Here is a 21,490-nt window from a genome sequence, read left to right on the forward strand (position 1 = left end):
ATAATACCCTGCTCCTGATGTCCCATTATTAGGATTTTGAGATCCATCTGTATAAACAATTTACTATTATCTATATATTTATTTCAACTTGCGTCAATAAATTCGAGATATTTTGGAATATAATACCCTGCTCCTGATGTCCCATTATTAGGATTTTGAGATCCATCTGTATAAACAATTTACCATTATCTATATATTTATTTCAACTTGCATCAATAAATTCGAGATATGGCAACGTTGTTTCGAACTCCATGTCGAGTTGATATGGGCGTGTCAATTAAAAATGCTAACGCATCATTAGTAGTCATATGTTAACGCCCCTTGTGACTGGAGCAGCATCTGAGAGGGACTAATCAATAAACAAACTCCCTCATTCTCTCTCCCTTCCCCCTCCTCCAATATTTATCTCAGCACAAGACAAATTCTGTTGCTACATCTCAAGAATTTCCTTCAAATATATTATAATAATCTGTGGCGCTACAGCTCGTGAAGGGCCTAGACCGACCAGCCGGCTGCTGGCCTCACGCCCACATGCCGAAGCAGAGGTGGACGATCATCCAACCAGAATGGCGGTATCGTGTGGTTAGCACGATGATCCCCCCAGCCGTTATAGCTGGCATTCACAACCTGATTTCGCTACCTATCGTAGCTCCCCAAGTGCATCACGATGCTGGGTGGGCACCGGTCCCATACGCTGGCCGAAATTTCATGAGAAAATTTCTTCCCCCATGAGGACTCGAACCAGCACGCATTCCATAATGCAAGTCCTGGGCAGGATGCCTTAGACCGCGACACCACGGCGCAGGACTCAAATACATTAATTACTTCAAATATCAGCATTTATAATTTTACTATTGACAAGCCTCATGGTCTAGTGGTCAGAGCTTCTGGCTATAGTTCATGAGGTCCTGGGGTTCGATTCTCGGCTAGAGCACAGGAATTTTTCCTTAAAGGGGATTATTCCTGTGTTCGTCCATGGCCTGGAATTTAGGTTAAGTTTAGATTTAAGACCTCTCCTGGCACCACATTATCATAATCATCCTATCACATCATCGGGGTAATGAAACTCCGCCTTCCAGGTGCCCCAACCTCAGAAGTGGGTTACAACTAAGCCACGGCCAGGAGAGAAGACCAGAAATGTTGAAAAGACAACCTGGTGGCATTAGATTAAAATAATTTTACTATTATGAATTAAATGACAATACTATTAATTAATAAAGCTTCTAGAGTTTAAGTTACATTAAATGTGATGAAACTGTAGCATAAATAATACTCAACGAAATTTCGTGCTTTCATCTTGAAACAACTGCATTGTTAATGAAGCCAATAAAATTGTTTTGGTTGACTTAAGAAATGAAGATTGGTCAGTGCATACTACATTCATACTCCAATATTTAACACTTCGTTAGTGTGACTTAATTTATAATTGTTCATTATATTATCTCCCATTTAAATGAACATTCTATCAGTTTCTAACATAATACAGAGGTATTTTATTTTACTTTGCAGTATGCAAATGTTAACACACGGTTTATACTAAGATTAATTAATTCAGAAATACAAAAAAAGATGGAAATTACTTTATGTTCAAATAACTGACCACTTCAATCAAAACATTAATGTCATACAAACATTCTAATTCAATCAAATAAGACTGAAAATGTTTTATGCACAACATATTCAAAGTCAGTTGTTCTTGTATACTGATATAATTTTTCAATAGCTTTTATCTATACAAAATTACGGACAAAATGCTATATTGTTAATTTTTATATTCTGTCCCATGGGACAGCTTTTAAAATTTTTCTTCTCTTAATTTTAGCTTCTTTACAATTTTTTAATAATTATAATTTACCGCAAATTATAAAATTATCAATTGTAAGGCAAGAATTTAAATTAGAATTCAGGGTTAAGACAAAAAACAAACAAATTATTTATATATAAACAAAGTTTATTGTTTTTGTTATTTCTTCTTGTTTACACTTTTTCCTTACTAAAAATTTAAAAAACGTTAAAAAAAAAAAAGAGTTCAACTGTATTCCAATAAATTCGTACATGTATAAAAAGAAACATTCTAACTTGGAAGTCAGTTCTAAAAGTCTCTCTCACATAACACTTACAAGTACACAAACATACAAACATAAACTAAGTCAAAAATGTAGTATAGTAGTATATATATTTATTTAACCTGGTAGAGATAAGGCCATCAGGCCTTCTCTTCCCTTCGAGTGTGTGTCGAGTTAAAAAAAAATATAAAACTTTTTATACACTACAGAGTTTTACGAAGCCTATGTTTCAAATAATACATACATACACACACAAAAACTCACCTTCAAATACCGAGAGTTTCAATGACTACATTCATTCTGGGAATTAATGTACACTTATATACACAAAATCAACTCACAATTTATTTGCTAAATTACTACACACACACAAAGTAAAAGACTAGCTTGCAATTTATTTCCATGGGCAATCCATGGTGGTCATCTCTCTCTTTTTGATTAGTGCAGGTGGAAAGAAACACAGGTACATAAAACTATTTCTATGAAAACATTTATGAGTAAAAAAACTACAAAGCGTTCGTTTTATTATACATTACCTTTTGTTGCATTAATCTAAGACTGCATAAATGTAATATTTTTGGGCAGAGCTGTCCAACTGGTGGACTATAAAAGGTACTTCTGTAGCCTACAGTCTTGTAGAATTGTTTGGTTGTGATTTTTTGTTAATAATAATTTGCAGTCAATTACAAAGGTAACTTCTAATAACGATAAAAACAATGTTGTCAGTGAGTCAGTCTTGCCAACTGCAAAATATCTCATTCACTTTGCAATTTTGGTCTATAAACATATTACATAAATTAGTATAGTTTTAAAAACGCCTAAATTTTGTCTAAAGTATTTCAATGAGAGTACAATATTTTGTGAGATTTTAATGGTAAGTGACTGGGTTGTGAAGATTTTGAATATCTGAGTTTTAAAATTCAATATATTAGACCTTTCGGAATTACTTAAAACTACTTACAGGTCCCACTGTCAAGCGTAATATCACTCAAGATCTGATTTCTTTTGTGGGATGAGTTATACTTCAAAAGTCGTAATATAACTGGACAAAGAAAACTGCAACACTGTTCCTTATACAGGAGTAACTAACTTGTTATGTTAGATACGACCAAAGACAACTGAACACTAGTACAAATGGCGGCGTTGAATGTTGCTGTTGTTAACTAATGCTGATTTCTTGGTAAAAAAGTCATAAACTCTCCTGCTCTCCACTATGTCTAAATGTGTCACAAAATGGGTTCAGGGGAAACACATGGTTTTTCACATCTGGAAAAGAGCACTGGGCTTCTGCACGAATCATTTCAGTGATCATGCTGTTCTATATGACTGTTCTATTGGCAGTATGGCGGTTGAAACAATTCTCTCTCTTCGTCCACAGGACACCAACAGAGGTGCCAATCTTTCAAGTGGGTTATCCATAATCCCATCTTATTTGCCCCTCACCCCTTTCGAAAAAGTCAGATCTAAAATACTGTATATTATATATAATTACACATTACTGTAGTTCTTCTGCAATGAAACATTTCTCGTTGCGTATTTTATATGTAACAGCTACTTTTATGCAAATTTCTTCTTGAAGCACACTTCTCATTATTATTAACACTCAAATTTTATTATCTGTACGTTCTGTGTAACTAAACCATTAGTATTGTACATGGCATTAAATTGTGAATAAACGGTTCACTGTATGCAAAAAATACAAAGACACTTGTTCATCTTTTTAATATCTATCTCGACATTCATTATAAAGCTTGAAATTTTAAAGAGATATGAAAACATCTATGCGGATGACGTGAATATGTTAGGAGAAAATCCACAAACGATTAGGGAAGATACGGGAATTTTACTGGAAGCAAGTAAAGAGATAGGTTTGGAAGTAAATCCCGAAAAGACAAGGTATTTGATTATCTCTCGCGACGAGAATATTGTACGAAATGGAAATATAAAAACTGGAAATTTATCTTTTGAAGAGGTGGAGAAGTTCAAATACCTGGGAGCAACAGTAACAAATATAAATGATACTTGGGAGGAAATTAAACGCAGAATAAATATGGGAAATGCCTGTTATTATTCGGTTGAGAAGCTTTTATCATCCAGTCTGCTGTCAAAAAATCTGAAAGTTAGAATTTATAAAACAGTTATATTACCGGTTGTTCTCTATGGTTGGGGAAACTTGGACTCTCACTTTGAGAGAGGAACACAGGTAAAGGGTGTTTGAGAATAAGGTGCTTAGGAAAATATTTGGGGCTGAAAGGGATGAAGTTACAGGAGAATGGAGAAAGTTACACAACACAGAACTGCACGCATTGTATTCTTCATCTGACATAATTAGGAACATTAAATCCAGATGTTTGAGATGGGCAGGGCATGTAGCATATATGAGCGAATCCAGAAATGCATATAGAGTGTTAGTTGGGAGGCCGGAGTGAAAAAGACCTTTGGGGAGGCCGAGACGTAGATGGGAAGATAATATTAAAATGGATTTGAGGGAGGTGGGATATGATGATAGAGAATGGATTAATCTTGCTCAGGATAGGAACCGATGGCGGGCTTATGTGAGGGCGGCAATGAATCTCCGGGTTCCTTAAAAGCCAGTAAGTAAGTAAGTATGAAAACATCGGTTGAACTATACGTTGTAGAAAAATATTTCATTAGAAGTATTCTATTTCAAACAAAGAACCTCCTGTTAAAATTTGTGCACTCAAACCCCTAACACCCTGTATACATATGATCTTACGTGTTCATTCATCATATCATCATCATATAGTGTTCTGCGCAAGAGCAGGTCTTTCACTGCAAATCCAGCATTCTCCAGTCTTTCCTATTTTCTGCCTTCCTCTTTGACGTGTTCATTTTCAGTGTTTTTATATCTCTTGTGTATTTTGTACTTTTATTTCGCATTTTTTTTCATATAAAATTGATACAATGATTACACAGTACTGCCAACTTTTCAGTACTACAAACGACTTCTAGCTCGACAGCCCTGACTTCTCAATACTCGCTGTTTCACATTACCTTTGAGTTGGTGAGAGTCAGCAGATGTGGCCAGGCCTGACGGAGCGAGCAGGATGCTGGACGCGGAGGTCACGATCCTGGTACCTGATCCCCCCTGCAGCAGTGATGACAACGCAGTCAAGGTGCCTCCGCTAGAGGCCCTCCCCACAGGGCGCCCCCCCAGCAACTGCTTCCCTTGCAGCTGTAAAACTGCTCCCCTGCTGGCGGACGAAGTTGGTGCCGATGTCACCACGGTCCTGTTTGCCGATGTGGACGCGGTCACCGTTGACGTGTCAGAGGTGCCACCAGATGACACCAGGGTGCCATGGATTGTGAGGGATGCTGCTCGGTCAGTGGCAGAAACCACCGACGTGGTGGGAGTGGCAGCAACTGTGGTGGAGGATGGGGTTAGACGGATAGGGCCGATCGGGGCAAGGCTGGCCAGTGAGCCGATGTTCACGGTGATGCCCCCCGAAGCACTGTTCACCTGCAACACCAAACCAAACAATATTAATCTTCAAGTTGGTAAATTCTGGCTCACCAGAATAAAGACCGAATTTATGTCTAGTGCCCTTTGCACTAGACAGGTTTTATTTACAGGTTTCTCAACACAATGTTACAGATAATGATTTGCCTGAAATGGACTATTGTAATCCCTATCCCCACATCTGCTACACTCAGAATTCTGCAGGGCTTTAAGTGATGCATCAGCTATAAGATAAGCTAAATTTCTCACTTAGTCCATGACCTGACTTCAGTAAATCCCCAGTTAAAGTATGTGCATATCCCTTTCAGTTCTTTGGTAAAAAATCTTAGCATTCACATGGATAATAATCTCAACAGGGACATACAAATCACAGAAACCTGCAGAAAAGTATATTCTATTATCCATGTGCTAAAAAGGATAAATGTTCATCTCCCCTCCTGCTTAAAAAAGTCCCTTGTGCAGACGCTTGTATTTCCCTATTTCGACTATGCTGACATTTTACTGACTGACCTTTCCAGCGACAACGAAACGAAACTTCAACGTGCTCATAATTTGTGTGTACGTTTTGTAAGCAATGTTCGTAAATATGATCATATTACCCCATCCCTGGAAGCAATAGGTTGGCTTAAACTAGATAAGAAAAGAAATTTACATTCACTTCTCCTTCTCTTCGAAATCTTGAACTCTTCTATTCCTTCGTACCTGTCGTCTCGCTTCACTTACATTTCTTCCCACCACAATCTGAACACACGCTCTTGCCATGAAACAATACTAACAATACCATCCCATTGCACCTCCTCATACTCATCCTCTTTCACAATAGCCCTGCCAAGACTCTGGAATTCGTTACCTGCTAGCATCAGGGACTGTCGAAATAAAATTTAATTCAAACGCAAACTTACTAGGCACGTCAGTAATTGAGACTCGTTCAGACATGACTTCTTGTAAATAGTTCTCTTAATCTATCACAAAATATCTCAATATATGGTAATTTCATCACTATAGAATTTTGTTATTCCAGGTTTAATTTGTAATTCAGTAAATACAAAAATATTCTTTGTTCTTAACTTCTATGATAAAATGTCTAGCTTTCATTAATCAGGTAATCTTGTCGTACTTTAATTTTTATTGCAATTGTAATTGTAAATTTAATATTAATTGTAATTTTATTCTTCATATTATAGTTGTAATCCCCTGGTAGAGGGGCAGAGAAGGCCTGACTATCTTATCTCTACCAGGTTAAATAAATAAATACTAAATACTAATACTAAATCTGTCACTATTGAACAGAAGATTTGCCTGTGATAGGTTTGGCACTGATTCCGACTGTGACTACCTAGGTATAGTTCGATAATCACAGCTCTGAGAAATCGCCATCTATACAAAACTTACGTATTTGCTCTGTGGGTGAATGTTTGTAGCTTTTGCAAATGAAAGAAAATGTATAATGTAATTAGAACTTCATAATATTGTAAAATTCCTTTGGAGGACGAAATGTTACATTTCTTCAGATCAAATTTCTGCACGTTTAAGGGACAAAACTAAAATTCTTTCAATCATTTATTATCAAAATTAGGGCTAGGATTTTGATGAAATTGCATCTTTTTTATAGTAACCCAGAAACATAGCTGCTTTAGTATTTATATGTTATGTGATAAACTGAGTGTTTTAAGACATATTTTTTAGGGCATTTTTTTGCATTTTTTGCCTGTTTCAACTCATAAGAACATCTTTTGTTTTATTCAGTCATTTTTTAGGGGTTTTCATTTAATTTTGGCCATAAATCCCCACTATTAATGTAAAATAATGTTCATTTCCTTTGATACTTTCTTTACATATTTTGTCAATTAATACCCATTATTTTGTATGATACTTTAATCGTTTTTCTACACAAATATTACCATTTTAACGTAGTACACCCCATGTAATGGATCAGTCCAACCACCCCTTCAATATAGACTCCTCTATACCTGCTAATTCTGGTTAAGAGTGGCCTTGTGGTAGACTACATGGAAACTAAAAGTAAAGTAAATCCATGGTGCTACAGCCCATGAAGGGCCAAGACTGACCAGCTGACTGCTGACCTCACGTCCACATGCCGACACAAAGGTGAACGATCATACATGGAAACTACATTAGTGGCGAAGTGTATCAACATCGGTTAAAAACGCAGTAATCGTAGATTATGAAACGACGGTTAAACAGTAACAGTAGTTAAAATGTAATTTGTGTGCATAATCACCGATTACTTAAACATGGCTATCTGACACCTCATTTAACCAGAGTAAAGTCTATGATGGTGTACTGTTTCTACAAAATGACTAAAGGAAAGCATCCATACCGCTGCAAAGATAATAGTCAACGTCTAAAAATGACTGCACTCACTCCGTTCTACATCGAAATGAACGTGTCCTACATTTTCGCTTTGCATTTGTTTGCCTTTTGGTGCTGTTATACTTGCGAGTTGCATTTCCTTGCTGTTAGGTTAAAATCGTACAAAATAGAAAATTGAATGCAAAAATGATTATACCCCATTGTGTGGTTGAAGTATCGCTAGACGTAATTACTAGAATTTAAATATATTATATAAACAGATGGAATATCTAAAAAGGAAAAGGACGCAGAAGATTAATAGGAATGTGTATACAATCAAGGACCTCATTTACACGAGGGAACTGTTCATTATCCTAAGATCCATCCATAACCTCTCTTTGTTCAGCCAGTGACATAGAGAAAGAGATATTAGAGTATTGCCTCTTAAAATACAGAAAATAACAGTTACATAGAATCGTAACATAAGCAGCCGAACCATAGGAGAAATATGACTTTTTGTGTTATTTCAAGTGATCCATTTGTAGATTTTGATAAACGAAATCCCTGCTGAAATTTTCTGTCACTTAATTCCTCCTAAAAATTCTCTCTTTCCACTACCTTCATGCTCACGCTCTATCAAGTAATTCAAGTACTGTATTATAATAATAATCATCTTCGAAATAAACATCTGTGGCTCTGGCCGCCATTTTGCTTTATTTGCTCTACTAATCACTGGTTATCTCCTTTAACCGCTCGAATATGGCCGGTTAGAGATTACTGTGGTTAACCTCCTATTTAAGTCGTAACCGAGGTCGATCCACTGTAAAAATGCTTAATCAGAGGTTAGGTGACAATTTTAACCGGTGTTTACACTAACCGATGTTGATACACGTGGGCATAGGTAAAATAATTAATTAAAGTGTACTACTTAGAAAAAATTATGTAAAATTTAATTTAATTACTAGTCTAAATATTAAGTAGTAGAAAACCTCTTTTCCTACTAAGACAATTATGTAAGATCAATTTTTGGGCCATTTTTAAGGGCAATTTTGAAAGATTTTTAGGTCATAAATGCATTGTCTTTAGGACATTTTTTCATGATTTATAGGTCATCAAAATCCTAGCCCTAATAATAATACACTGCTCTGTTAAATTGACTGAGCATACTGGGAATTAAAACAATGGCTTTCCCAAAACATGCTATGGAATGTTTCATGTAAATCAATTTTTATCTTGAAAAGGCAACAAAAACGAGCAAAATTGTACTAAACTTTAGTGTTCGAAATATCTTTAAAAAAAAAAAAAACCTTAAATTAATAACATTCCTTACAGTTCCCTCTGTATACGATGCTTATGTAGCAATTATCTGACTGTTCATCATTCACCCATAAGTCACTTGCGTAGATAATTTACCGACAGAGTCGTTGTCCAGTGTGCGTCATAGAAGGCTGGTCTACACTACACCCGCAATGAGATGAGATGATAGAGATTTGTTGGAAAGCCACAAGGGAACCGAAGCTTCTAAAGAAAACACCAGTGTTACTGACTATGGGCTTGCCAACAGAAAATCAATATCCCGAATTTAAAAGAAAACCTACAAATTAAACCAAACCCTTTAACTCTATTAAATATGGAATATAATCTAAATTTAACAGAAGAAATACTGAAATCAGAAGTGAACACTGAAATACTGAAACAATTGTCTTTAGAGACAATTAATATTAGGTACCCTCCACAAAACTGGCTTCATTTATACACTGACGGATCCTTGATCTCCAGAGAACAAGGTGCCGGTGCAGGTGTTACGTGCTGTCTCTTCTCACTTTAAAGATCTCTTGGGTATGGAACAACAAGTTTTGATGGTGAAATCATTGCAATAAGTGAAAGTCTCAGGAATCTTCTATGCCACATCAATAAATTTAAGAATGCAGTTATATTGTCAGACTCCAAAGCAGCTATTCTATCAATCGTCTCTAAACACACACTTTCATCTCAAACAGCAGAAATAACTAAAATGCTCTCTCAATTAATATCACTCAATAAAAGAATTCTATTCCAATGGATACCATCCCATTGTGGAATCCTGGGAAACGAGAATGCGGATGCTTTAGCAAAGAAGGGCAGCACTGCTACTTACAGACCTGTTACTAAATCTACGTATTACTCTGTGAAGAGATTTATTAAATCTACATACTTAGACTTCAACAAACAACATTTGATAACACAATCCCAAGGGAAAAAATGGAACTCTCTGCATCAAAATCCACAGTTAATTCCCGATTTACCACGAAAATCGTCTGTAGCTGCATTTAGATTGGCAACAGGCCATGATTGTTTGGCCAAACGCCTGCATAGAATTGGAATATATCAGTCCCCTAACTGTCCTTTGTGCAACTCAAACCAAGAAATGGATTCGGAACACCTCAAAATCTGTGCTTCAGTGGCTGGTCATGATAATATCTTTGAAAAATATTGGAGTGCAAGAGGTCAAATGACTTGATTGTCAAACGCCTGGCATTAGCAAACAACAACAACAGTGTATTTTCAATATGAGAACCATCTGCTTGAAAGCATGCCTCGATTTAATGTGTGTTGTCCACAGGATTATAAGCCCATCGCTCTAAACGACATTTCATAGAAATTGAGAGGATGCGAAGGCATTTCTTTCCCCTTGTACTTGCCCTGAGTCCGTAAGTATAACAGACTGGTAGCTGTTACCTCTTATACCTGCACCCCCCAAGTTGTACACACAAGAAAATAAAATATTAAATAAAGTACATAAATGGATATAAAATACAGTGACACAGATGTTTGACAATTACATGTTTCAGTATATTTTAGTGTCGTTTTTACAAAATTTTCAACTAATAATTAATTAAATAAAGGGATGCTAGTTTGTATTATGAAGTCAGGAGGGGGGTGACACAGTGCAGACTGTTCCGTCGTTTATGCTGTAGAGTAGCAACTAGCGGTGAAGAAAATATTTATCTTCTGCTGTCAGTAGCTTTTTAATGTGCCAGTTGATATAAACAACAATAAAATGAAATATAAACACTTAGTATAGATTTTCGAAATATAGATTACCGATAAACATTTTCAATAATAAGAATTTTCACTATGTTCAAAGTCAATTAGTCGAACGTTAGTAAGATAGACAGAAGCATCTTCCCCTTCACGGATGGTAAAGAGTGTGAGTAGAGGGAAAAGCCTATCAACCAAACTGAAATGGGGATTAACTTCTGGACTGATGTGGCAAACTCCTAGGAAAGTTGTAAGACTGTTTTCATTACAGCATTGGTCAAAATGTCCCTCATAGAACGACTGTAAGAAAATCACTTCAAAAACACAGAAATAGAAGTCATTTGGACAGTAAAAAAATTTCACGAAGGAACATCATATGCTCACAGACGAGGAAATATAAACTGGTGCTAGGTTAAGGAGAAATCCTAAAAAATATCATTCTGCCATCCTTGCCTTCTGGAGGAACTAAAATGACGCAAGTAAGACAAGCCCTACAAAGTGACTGGGGTGCAAAGTTACTACTGCTGCTCAATTACGAAAGCTGTACACATTTTTGTATATGAGATCTCCGAAGTGTTGATGAAATTGATTCTAGATGACAGTACAGGAAAACTCCAATTTCTTCATGAAGAGCCTATATATGTCAAAATTGTGTTCAAAAAGAAAGAGAGCCAACAGTCTTAAAAACAGTAAATGCCTCAAGGTAAAAAGTGACGTAATCACTTCGATTTTTGAACAATTTATTATCAGAACATGAGTGCATGTTTGCTTACTTCCAATAAGATTCCGTGAGAGCTCACACTGCTAATAAATCATTAGAAACCTTAGACGAACGAATTATTAGCGTTGGATTGCAGACTTCTTGTTCTCCTGATCCTATGCCGTGTGATTTTTATCTGTGGGGTCACCTGAAACAAAAAGTGTACCGAAACAACACCTCACACTTGAAGAACTAACTGAAAACATGTGGACAGAAACAATACTGATTCCTATCCAGTAACTTAAATGTGCCAATGACAACTTCTTTTTTTTTATACAGGGTGATTCAAAAGTCGCGCGACATAGGACATCTCCGTTATTAGTGTAAGTACAAAAAATAGTTTCAAATAAATGTTTTAGATATTGGTACGTGTAGTTCATGTGCAAAATTTTAAGAAAATCGTAAGAGCCATTTTTGAGAAAATTGCAACAAACATGTTCGCGTTTCAAGTAAAGTATCAGTTTGGTTAGGAAAAACGCATCGAAAACTTAGGTGTCACATCTCTGGAGCGTACGAAACTTAAATTAGAAATGTGGTTTAGGTTGCGCGCCGTAATTAATAAATTGTGCTTTTTGTGTAGACAGGTGAGTAAGTGCTAGTTTCACCAGTGAACCGGGTAGTAACAGACAATGTACACAATTCCTGAGAGGGTAGAAATGGTTCTAATCCATGTGGGAGGCCTGAGTCTATGGGAAGCAGCAGAAGAATATCACAGACGGCATCCAGATCAACCTACCCCACATTACGGAAGCATTGGTCGTTTAATGGAACGGTTCAAGACAGCAGGCAGTATCCACGACAAAAAAACGTTCAGGGCGGCCTCGTAAAGCAACAGGGGATGCAAACGCAGCTAATGTACTAGCTAAGCTGGTAGTCAGTCCATCACAGTCAACCAGGGAAGTGGCGCAAGAATGTGACACCAGTCAAGTGTCAGTGTCCAGGGTACTATCCGTCAATCATTTCCATCCCTATCGTATGCGCTTTGTCCAGGAACTGCATGGGGATATCAGGAGAGAATGTGCACAAATAACACCTGCGGTGTTACATAATGTGCGGAGCAGTTACCTCAACAGTGTATGGATGTGCCATCAACAAAATGGCCACCAATTTGAACACTTACTCCATTAGTGTGCCTGTGGAACAATTACACAGGTCGTGAAAGTTCAAGTGCTAAAATGTTTCAGTTTGCCGTTGTGACTCTCAACTTACTCACTTGTCTATACAAAAAACACAATTTATTAATTACGGCGCGCGACCCTAACCACATTTCTAATTTAAGTTTCGTACCCTCCAGAGATGTGACACCTCAGTTTTGGATGCGTTTTCACTAACCAAACTGGTTGAAACTTGAAACGCGAACATGTTTGTTGCAATTTTCTCAAAAATGGCTCTTACGATTTTCTTAAAATTTTGCACATGAACTACACGTACCAATATCTAAAACATTTATTTGAAACTATTTTTTGTACTTACACTAATAACGGAGATGTCCTATGTCGCGCGACTTTTGAATCACCCTGTATAGATTTTATTGATTGTTCAGCACTATAGCGCTATAGAGATCTATAAGTAAATAACAAGAAGGAAGTCAGCCAATTTATATGTCCCTCTGAGACAGAAAAGAGAATGTTTGAAAACAATTATACCTATTTGATAAATTTATAAAATCAAGTCCTCTTCACGAGATGAAGTGGATGAATCTGAAGAGTCTAGTGGAATGTCCTATGGAAGACAGCCCTTGATTCTTGTGGGATGAGTGGATCTTTTCCCATCACATGCATGGTACGAAGGTGTGGGAGGTGGTAAAACTCAACCTTTCTGTTTACTTTAGTATCGTTGTTATCAGAAATTCACTATAGAATTCAGACATAAAATGTGAACGAAAATTAATTGCAGATTTTTTCTGCAAGAAACAGTGTACATAATGTTCTAATAAAGGTGCATTTAGTGTAATCACTAACCATTTGGTTATTCATTTCATACCCTATTTAAGCAAATAATAGATTTTTAATCGCAAGTTTATAAACAAGAATAAAATGAGACACGTTCATTATGATTTTATATTATTTATGATAATTGTTAAAAATTAAATGCACAGATTATGTGGGTATTCCCAGTTAAATTATTATCTAGAGAACAGTGGGAAATGTTCATAACTCTGTTGCGTCTATTATACGCCTGAATGCGGTAATTTTTATGGTTTCCCGGTATTATCGTTTTCCCGTATTGATCGTTTTTATTCCCTGTTCCCCCAAAAAAATGATGGATCGAGGTTTCACTGTAACATAGCCATTTTAAGTTAAAAAAACTGAGTAAGAATGCCCTACCTATGATTATGTAATGGCTGTGGTGTTTGGTGGTATGTTTTTGGCGGGGTACTCCCATTTCCCCTATTGGCATTCCTCCATTAATCATCATCATACTGTGACAGCTGCAACAGGGTTTGAACACGCATCCGACAGGGCGCGCGGCAGATGAAACGCTGGTACAGGGAGCATCTGCATGCTGAAGGGCAGAGGGGGTGTATTACGTCAATGCAACGACGGGAGGGTGCGCGCACAACTGCTGCGTGCGGAGTGAAGGGGGGACGGACCCTCCCGACTCTTCCAGAAGTCCGTCGAAGTGGAGATATCCAGATAATTCGAGAGAGCTATCTCTGCACACCCGTAGAAATTTCTCGCAACTATGGTTTTGCTATAAAAGAAGAAACGCAAGCGAACTTGGGCAGTTTTCAGTTTATACAGTCAGTCAGTAAGCCAGAGCAAGCAAGCCAGTCTTGTGTACCGGAGTTCGACTCGAGTGTGCGTCCGCAACTGTGTCAGCATCCGAAGGCCTGAGTTCGAGTGCAGTGGACTGCAGTTGGAGGGACCTGAGTTCGAGTGCAGTGGACTGTCTCTGAAGGTCTGTGGTTCGAGATACTGTGAACTCGAGTGACTGAGCTAGAAGAACTGTGAACTGAGAACTGACAGTTCTGATTTGTAAATAGTGCTTTGTGAATATTAGTTAAGATTAACAGTTCATTGTTGTTCGTAATAGTCCAAGTAAATTGTCATTGTCGTCGGTGGAGTGCAATAACGAACACTGTGTTACTGTGTAAAAAGTGAAGAGCTATTGTTAAGAATAGAACTACTTTGTTGTTTATTTTAAAAACGTCACAATACGATATTACGCAGTTTGCCTCCTATGGTGCATCAAAGGCAAAACCTTCATGGCAGCTAAAAGAACTACTGTCCACACTTCACGAGATGATCTCTGTGAGGGGGAATGGTCCTTGCGGGGTAAGAGATGAGGGTAAGGAAATGTACAATAACTTAGAGCGTCTGAAAGAGCAGGTAGATGAGGGGGTGCCATTGACTGGCTGGAACGAAGTTCAGTGACACTCGACCTGAAAACGTTGGTTTTGCAAACTATGCAAGCATTTTAGTTACTGTTGAGATTTTATTGTATGCCTAGCCGTACCCGTGCGCTCCGCTGCACCCGTTAGAAATAAATATAAAGTAATTACATAATTAAAATAGGACATTTGATCCAGGGAACATTCGTGTTTGATAGAAGGATAAATCGTTTAATATGTTACTTAATTTAAATTGTATTTAAAATATTAAAATGCGGTCATTTTGATCCAGAGACCACTCATTTGGTGCAATGATAATTCCTTTAACATGTTATTAATTGTTATTACCAATTATTTTTGGAAAAGCGAAAATTAACAGAAAAATTTTGGCTACAGATTTATTATTATGTTTATATTATATTATGTAAAAAGTGTGTTGATAACGGATGTACTCGAATTAGAAAGTTTTTAATTTGTTGTGGGAGCTCTTGAATCTCAGGAGGAACAGCTTTTACAACAGCGCAACATAATCTGCTTGGCTCATTACCCAATTTTTTTGCATTGCATTTATTGCATATATATTTTATGTATTTTAACACGATTCAATTGAGCATAGTTAAAATTTGAATTATAAAATAATGGATTGCTAAGCTAATGTACTATTACTGCATACTAAATCAATACACTCTCGTTCGTTAATTCTCTGAGATAAAAATGAATATGTTCATAAACATTATTTTAAGAAATACAGGAAATGAATATACAGAATAACCTATCAAGTTTTCTGTGCATAAGAAGCTATTTTAATCTTTTTTTTAGTAGGTTATTTTACGACGCTTTATCAACAGCTTAGGTTATTTAGCGTCTGAATGAGATGAAGGTGATAATGCCGGTGAAGTGAGTCCGGGGTCCAGCACCGAAAGTTACCCAGCATTTGCTCGTAATGGGTTGAGGAAAAACCCCGGAAAAAACCTCAACCAGGTAACTTGCCCTGACCGGGAATCGAACCCGGGCCACCTGGTTTCGCGGGCAGACGCGCTGACCGTTACTACACAGGTGTGGACTATTTTAATCTTACCTGTCCTCAATTCACTCACAAGTTACTGTAATAACATTATAGCATTATGTCCATCCAGAGAAACTACACTTTCCAATGATGAAATAATAATTAATTATACAAATCGGTTAATTTAGCTTCCTATATTACTTCATACAAACACAGAAACATTGTCTGTAGGCTATGTTTCATAGCTTTCGATTGTTGTGTCCAAGGCCCCTTATAGACGAAGTCATTTGTTTTTTATTTCAATACACTACCTTAGATGGCAGTTATTTTAATTTTAAAACTCATTTATCTCATTAAATATCAGTCCTATCAAAATTTTTGAAAGAATAAAACTTATCAGAAATTATTTTTAAAGAAACTTGTGTTATGTAACATTTTTCACAAAAATCAATAATAAGCGAGATATTTCGATTTATTTAATTCAGGTCCCCTTATAACCCCCCTTTTAAATAACGTATTTTGAATGCCATATAGCCTAAAATCTAAGTTACAACGAACTTAATTTATATTCCAACTTTCATCGAAATCCGTTCAGCCATTATCGCGTGAAAAGGTAACAAACATACAGACAGACAGACATACAAACAAAAATTAAAAAAAAGCGATTTTCAGTTTCAGGGTGGTTAATTATACATGTTAACACCAATTATTTTTAGAAAATCGAAAATTACCAGAAAAATTTTGGCTACAGATTTATTATTAGTATAGATGTTGGTGTTGTGAATACTGTGGATAACAAGTGTAGTTTATATTAAAACACTCTTACGTCAGATTTTAATTTCTTAAGTTAACTTAAAGATCGTGCCAGATTGGCTGCATTACGCTTTAATTAGGCAATTATCTTAAATTAGTAATTTAGTTAGACAATGAGTTACGAATTTGTTTAATCAGTGAAATATTTAGTTAAGTAGTTTTAAAGCGAAGTAGAGTTCTGTCTGATTTCAATAGTGTCACATATCAGTTATCATGTTTTCAAAGCGTAAAAATGGAAAAACTATACATAGTGAAGCACGACAAAGTATAGCGAATGTAATAAAGATGTGTGATGAAGAAGCAAGGCAGAAGAGATTATTGTGTCCTTTAATGAATAAATACGCAGGTATTTATTTTTTGTAATTTAATACTAATTTCATTTACACTGACTTAATAATATTCTCATAATCTCAACATTAAATTATTGAAACTTACAATAACTTCAGTTAACCACGGGCGTGACTTCGAGAGGGGAACAAATTTAAAACTTTAGTTAGCTCAAAATTATACATGAAGCTTTAATATTTCATTTAAATAACATGCAGCATTATACTCGTAAAAATTTTAATTTCTATATATTAAAAAAAATCTTAATAAATTAAATAATTAAATTAATAAATTAAATTATTATTATTATTATTATTATTACTATTTACTATATTGTAAACCAAAAATATAGTGGTCAGAGCTTCTGGCTATAGTTCATGAGGTCCTGGGTTCGATTCCCGGTCAGAGCACAGGAATTTTTCCTTAAAGGGGATTATTCCTGTGTTCGTCCATGGTCTGGAATTTAGGTTAAGTTTAGATTTAAGACCTCTCCTGGCACCACATTATCATAATCATCCTATCACATCATCAGGGTAATGTAAATCCGCCTTCCAGGTGCCCCAACCTCAGAAGTGGGTTACAACTAAGCCATGGCCAGGAGAGAAGACCAGAAATGTCGAAAGACAACATGGTGGCATTGGATTAAAAAAAAAAATATATTTACATTGACTGGTGTAGTATAACAATGTCAATGAATAACTGCTTTCCATAATTAACTTAATTATAGATATTAAATATTATGAGACTTGAATGTAATATAGAGTTCCTGCCTGTCGCACAGTAGTCCAGTGGTAGGGCTGCTATGTTAATAGCCTTCTGGACAGGCGTCATTAACGCCGTCTTCAAATCCTCCCATGTTCAGAAACATACAAGGCTAAAGGTATATACAACACTAGCTCGACCGGTCCTCACTTACGGTAGCGAGGCATGGACAATCAGAAAAGCTCATGAGCAAAGGCTGGCGACAGCTGAAATGAGGTTCATGCGACGAACAGCGGGGTGCTCTTTGCTGGAACACCGTAAAAATGTGGACATATTGCAGGAACTCAAAATGGATCCTATAGTTAATTTTGTTCAACAATATCGACTTCAGTGGAAAAAACATGTCGAAAGGATGGATCGCACAAGATGGCCTGAACAGATTCTTACTTATGTACCAAGAGGAAAGGGGAAATTGGGAAGACCACGAAAGCGCTGGCATGAGACCGTAACAGATCCTGTAGGGTCTAATACGTGAGGGATATGATGATGTTAGATATTAAATGTATAATATGTAGCCTGTATGAATTAATAATCCGGATACAAAGTTAATGTTTTACTGAGGGACAATGTTTTCACTGTAGTTGATAGCAAAAGTTTAGAGCACGCAAACCCGGTTCTGCCTCGATGTTTGGTTGTGAGAGTGGGGGAAAAACCTTGCATTCCTTGCTCAGATCATCTCGTGAAATGTGGACAGTACAAGCTTTGGTGCATTGTCCACTAGATGGAGATGCTTGGTGAATGACGAAAGTTAAATGCCCACAATTAGTTAAAAAAATATAAATAAATAAAAAAATACAAAATTAAAAAAAACAACTTTTCATCCTTATAATCCATTATTACTGCTCAATACAAGCATATACATGCATGAAATACACAGAAACAAACAATACTAGTGGCTTGTGCAGCAAATGCTGCTGCAAACTAAGTTCGTTAGATGTTCAAATAAAAATTTTTCAGATTTATTTTCAATGAAGAATATTTGTCTTTTTGATAGTTATTTGCTTCCATAATAATGAAACATACTCCCTCTGAATGGATTTTTTTAAGCCAAATATTTTTCCTTGAACCTATCTAACTTCAGTTTTTGAGTTTCAACGCGAAAACGCAAGTATCAATGTCAGGACGATAGCAGTAGCTACTTCAGGTCATTGTGGATTGTAGGCAAAAGTTAAAAAAAATGTCAGGTTTGCTAAGCTTTCGAACAATAGCATTTTCGTATAGCTGCTGCATGTAGAACTTGAAATGTAGAGCGTAAAATCATTTTATCCTACTAAGAGATCTTGCTGAAATGATCTGGGGACTACAAAATTTTCTAGGCCTCTTATTTTATCAGTAAGCAATACCCTTTTATCTTCCCTTAGGAACTGTAATTTTTGCGCTCTATCGACCTAATACTGAAGACAATGACACATATCAATATTTACACTACACCACCATTAAGTATATGAAAAAGACCCAACCCCACTGGGTTAATAAGTATAAAAATATTTGATTTTTAATAACAATATTATTATCTTACTTAAGTTTTGTAGTTATATATAGCAGCCACTCAGTAAATTATAGAAATGAAGATCTAAATTAAGATATTCTCTACATTTACTTACATAACTTCAAAACGTTTCACTTTCATGTCATCAATATAGCATCATTATTATGTACAATTAATGAAAAATAGATGCATCATGATATTAACTATAATAATATTTAATTTCTAATGGTAATAATGTCATCAAACCACCTCAAGTTCCGTATATTTGAATATCCAATACACAGCTGTACTCAGAAAATTATACACTGCAGAATCAGTTTTTAATAACAAATTGAATTGAGCTCTAAATATGTCGGCAATCCTGCAGGTCATGGCCTTCGTGTAATAGCCTATTGTTTATTGTAGTGTGTGTTTTGTTCTGAAATTCAATCAAGTCGGCCGTGATGCAATAAAATTAGTTCTCAAAACTGACAACAGATGGATTTTGGAAAATAGAAAAATTATGTAGGAAAATTGACATTTCAGTGAAAACTACTACTTTTCTGAAAAACTTTGGATGCCAGGCATGAAAATGAGGGGTCACTCATTAAAATTCGTTCAGCTGTTTTCCCGTAATTTCCATTACCAGTTCAAATTATATATATATATATATATATATATATATATATATATATATATATAGATTTAGTAGCTAGGAATCGTTGTAAATAGCAACAGTGCTGAATTCTGAATAGCCAGAGGGAAACTGGTGCAAACTACCTGAACCCTTGAGTCAACCACATTGAGCACTCACATGAGCAGAGGAATTGCCTGCATGTCGAACCTGGCCACTCCATTTTGAGTCCTGGGATGCTGGGAAGTTCACAGAGTTCAGCAGCATCTTCTGTGCAGACGTCATCCGTGACTTCCGCCGGGAGGCTTGCACTGCAAGACAGACATTATACTGGAACCTAACATGGACATTGCAAGAGTACAGGTGAAGGGGAGATTATGCACTGAACGAGTATTTGTGAGGACCTGGGTTCAATCCCAGTGGCTGGCCAATCTGACTGGGGTTTTTTCATGGTTTTCCTCAGTCACAAAGACAAATACTGGATTGGAAATTTACATACCATTATTCATCACCGTCTCAGTCACCAATATCATAAACATTCATAAAAAAATCTAAACTCATTTACATAAACACAAGTCATCTACAACACACAATAGAAACAGGAACTCAACAATAGTAACAATGGCCTACTGTATACCCAAACATCCTACCACGTGATATGACCGCAGATGTAAAGAAAAAAAGCTTATGCTTGTAAATTACCTCACAATAGTCCCGTCGCTCTAATTTCCAGCAGCCAATCACGTTGCAGGTCGGCTACATTTAAACGTGTGCGTCTTGTGATTCGCTGATGAAGATGTAAAGCATTTCCTAAGGCTGGATAAATACTTAATATATAATCGCCCGCCATTTTTGCTCTTTCGTTGGCGTTTGCAGAAAGCACACGAAGACGTTATTTGCCGCTCAATTATTTGGTGAATTACAGTGCGTTTGATTTATTATCATAGGAGCTACGACATGATAATGTTTAACGGTGTGGCTAATAGATTCCTCGTATGGTAGCTCGGCAACGAAAGAACAAAAATGGCGAACGATACCACCTACCTAGACTTTATAGAGGCTTCACTTCCTAAGACGTAAACAAAGAGGAGGAGTCACGCTGGAAATAACAGCGTCACGACTATAATAATGAACATAATAAAAACTCAACATGGGACTCGTTTGAATTCTAAAAGCATGATAAGAAGAACTCTGTAATGTAATAGAAATGACTGGTTGTTGAGGAAAGCTCAGCGTTTTCATTATGGCATTATACTCTTCTTCTAGTCAAGAAAGAAAGCAACACTTTTGATGATTTCCACAAGTCTCCTACGTTGTGGAACTATTTACAATATGCAGTATGTCTACAGAAACTCTCTGTGAATACAAGTGGATATAATTTCGTAACAGTATACATTACTAACTTTACACAGCTTTTCCCTAAATGATTATTGGCGTTTCAAATTTGTTTAATTTCTCTTATTTGTGATATATAAAAGCAAACCTTACATCAAATTAAAGAGGCT

The 21,490-nt window shown here is 36.3% G+C and overlaps 1 protein-coding gene across 2 annotated transcripts in view; it reads right to left on the bottom strand.

The window, feature by feature from the left end:
* The window catches only part of Rcd1 (Reduction in Cnn dots 1), a 70,273-nt gene that overhangs the window by 14,118 nt on the left and 34,665 nt on the right, over positions 1 to 21,490 (bottom strand). For both annotated transcript variants that reach the window (XM_069846632.1, XM_069846631.1), the window contains exons 12-13: positions 20,166 to 20,296; positions 5,082 to 5,547 (exon numbers count right to left, since the gene is read on the bottom strand). In XM_069846632.1, the coding sequence (XP_069702733.1) occupies positions 5,082 to 5,547; positions 20,166 to 20,296 (597 nt within the window). The remainder of the gene's footprint in view (positions 1 to 5,081; positions 5,548 to 20,165; positions 20,297 to 21,490) is intronic.

This window comes from Periplaneta americana, chromosome 15 (assembly GCF_040183065.1).
Source record: "Periplaneta americana isolate PAMFEO1 chromosome 15, P.americana_PAMFEO1_priV1, whole genome shotgun sequence".
Taxonomy (NCBI): Eukaryota; Metazoa; Arthropoda; class Insecta; order Blattodea; family Blattidae; genus Periplaneta; species Periplaneta americana.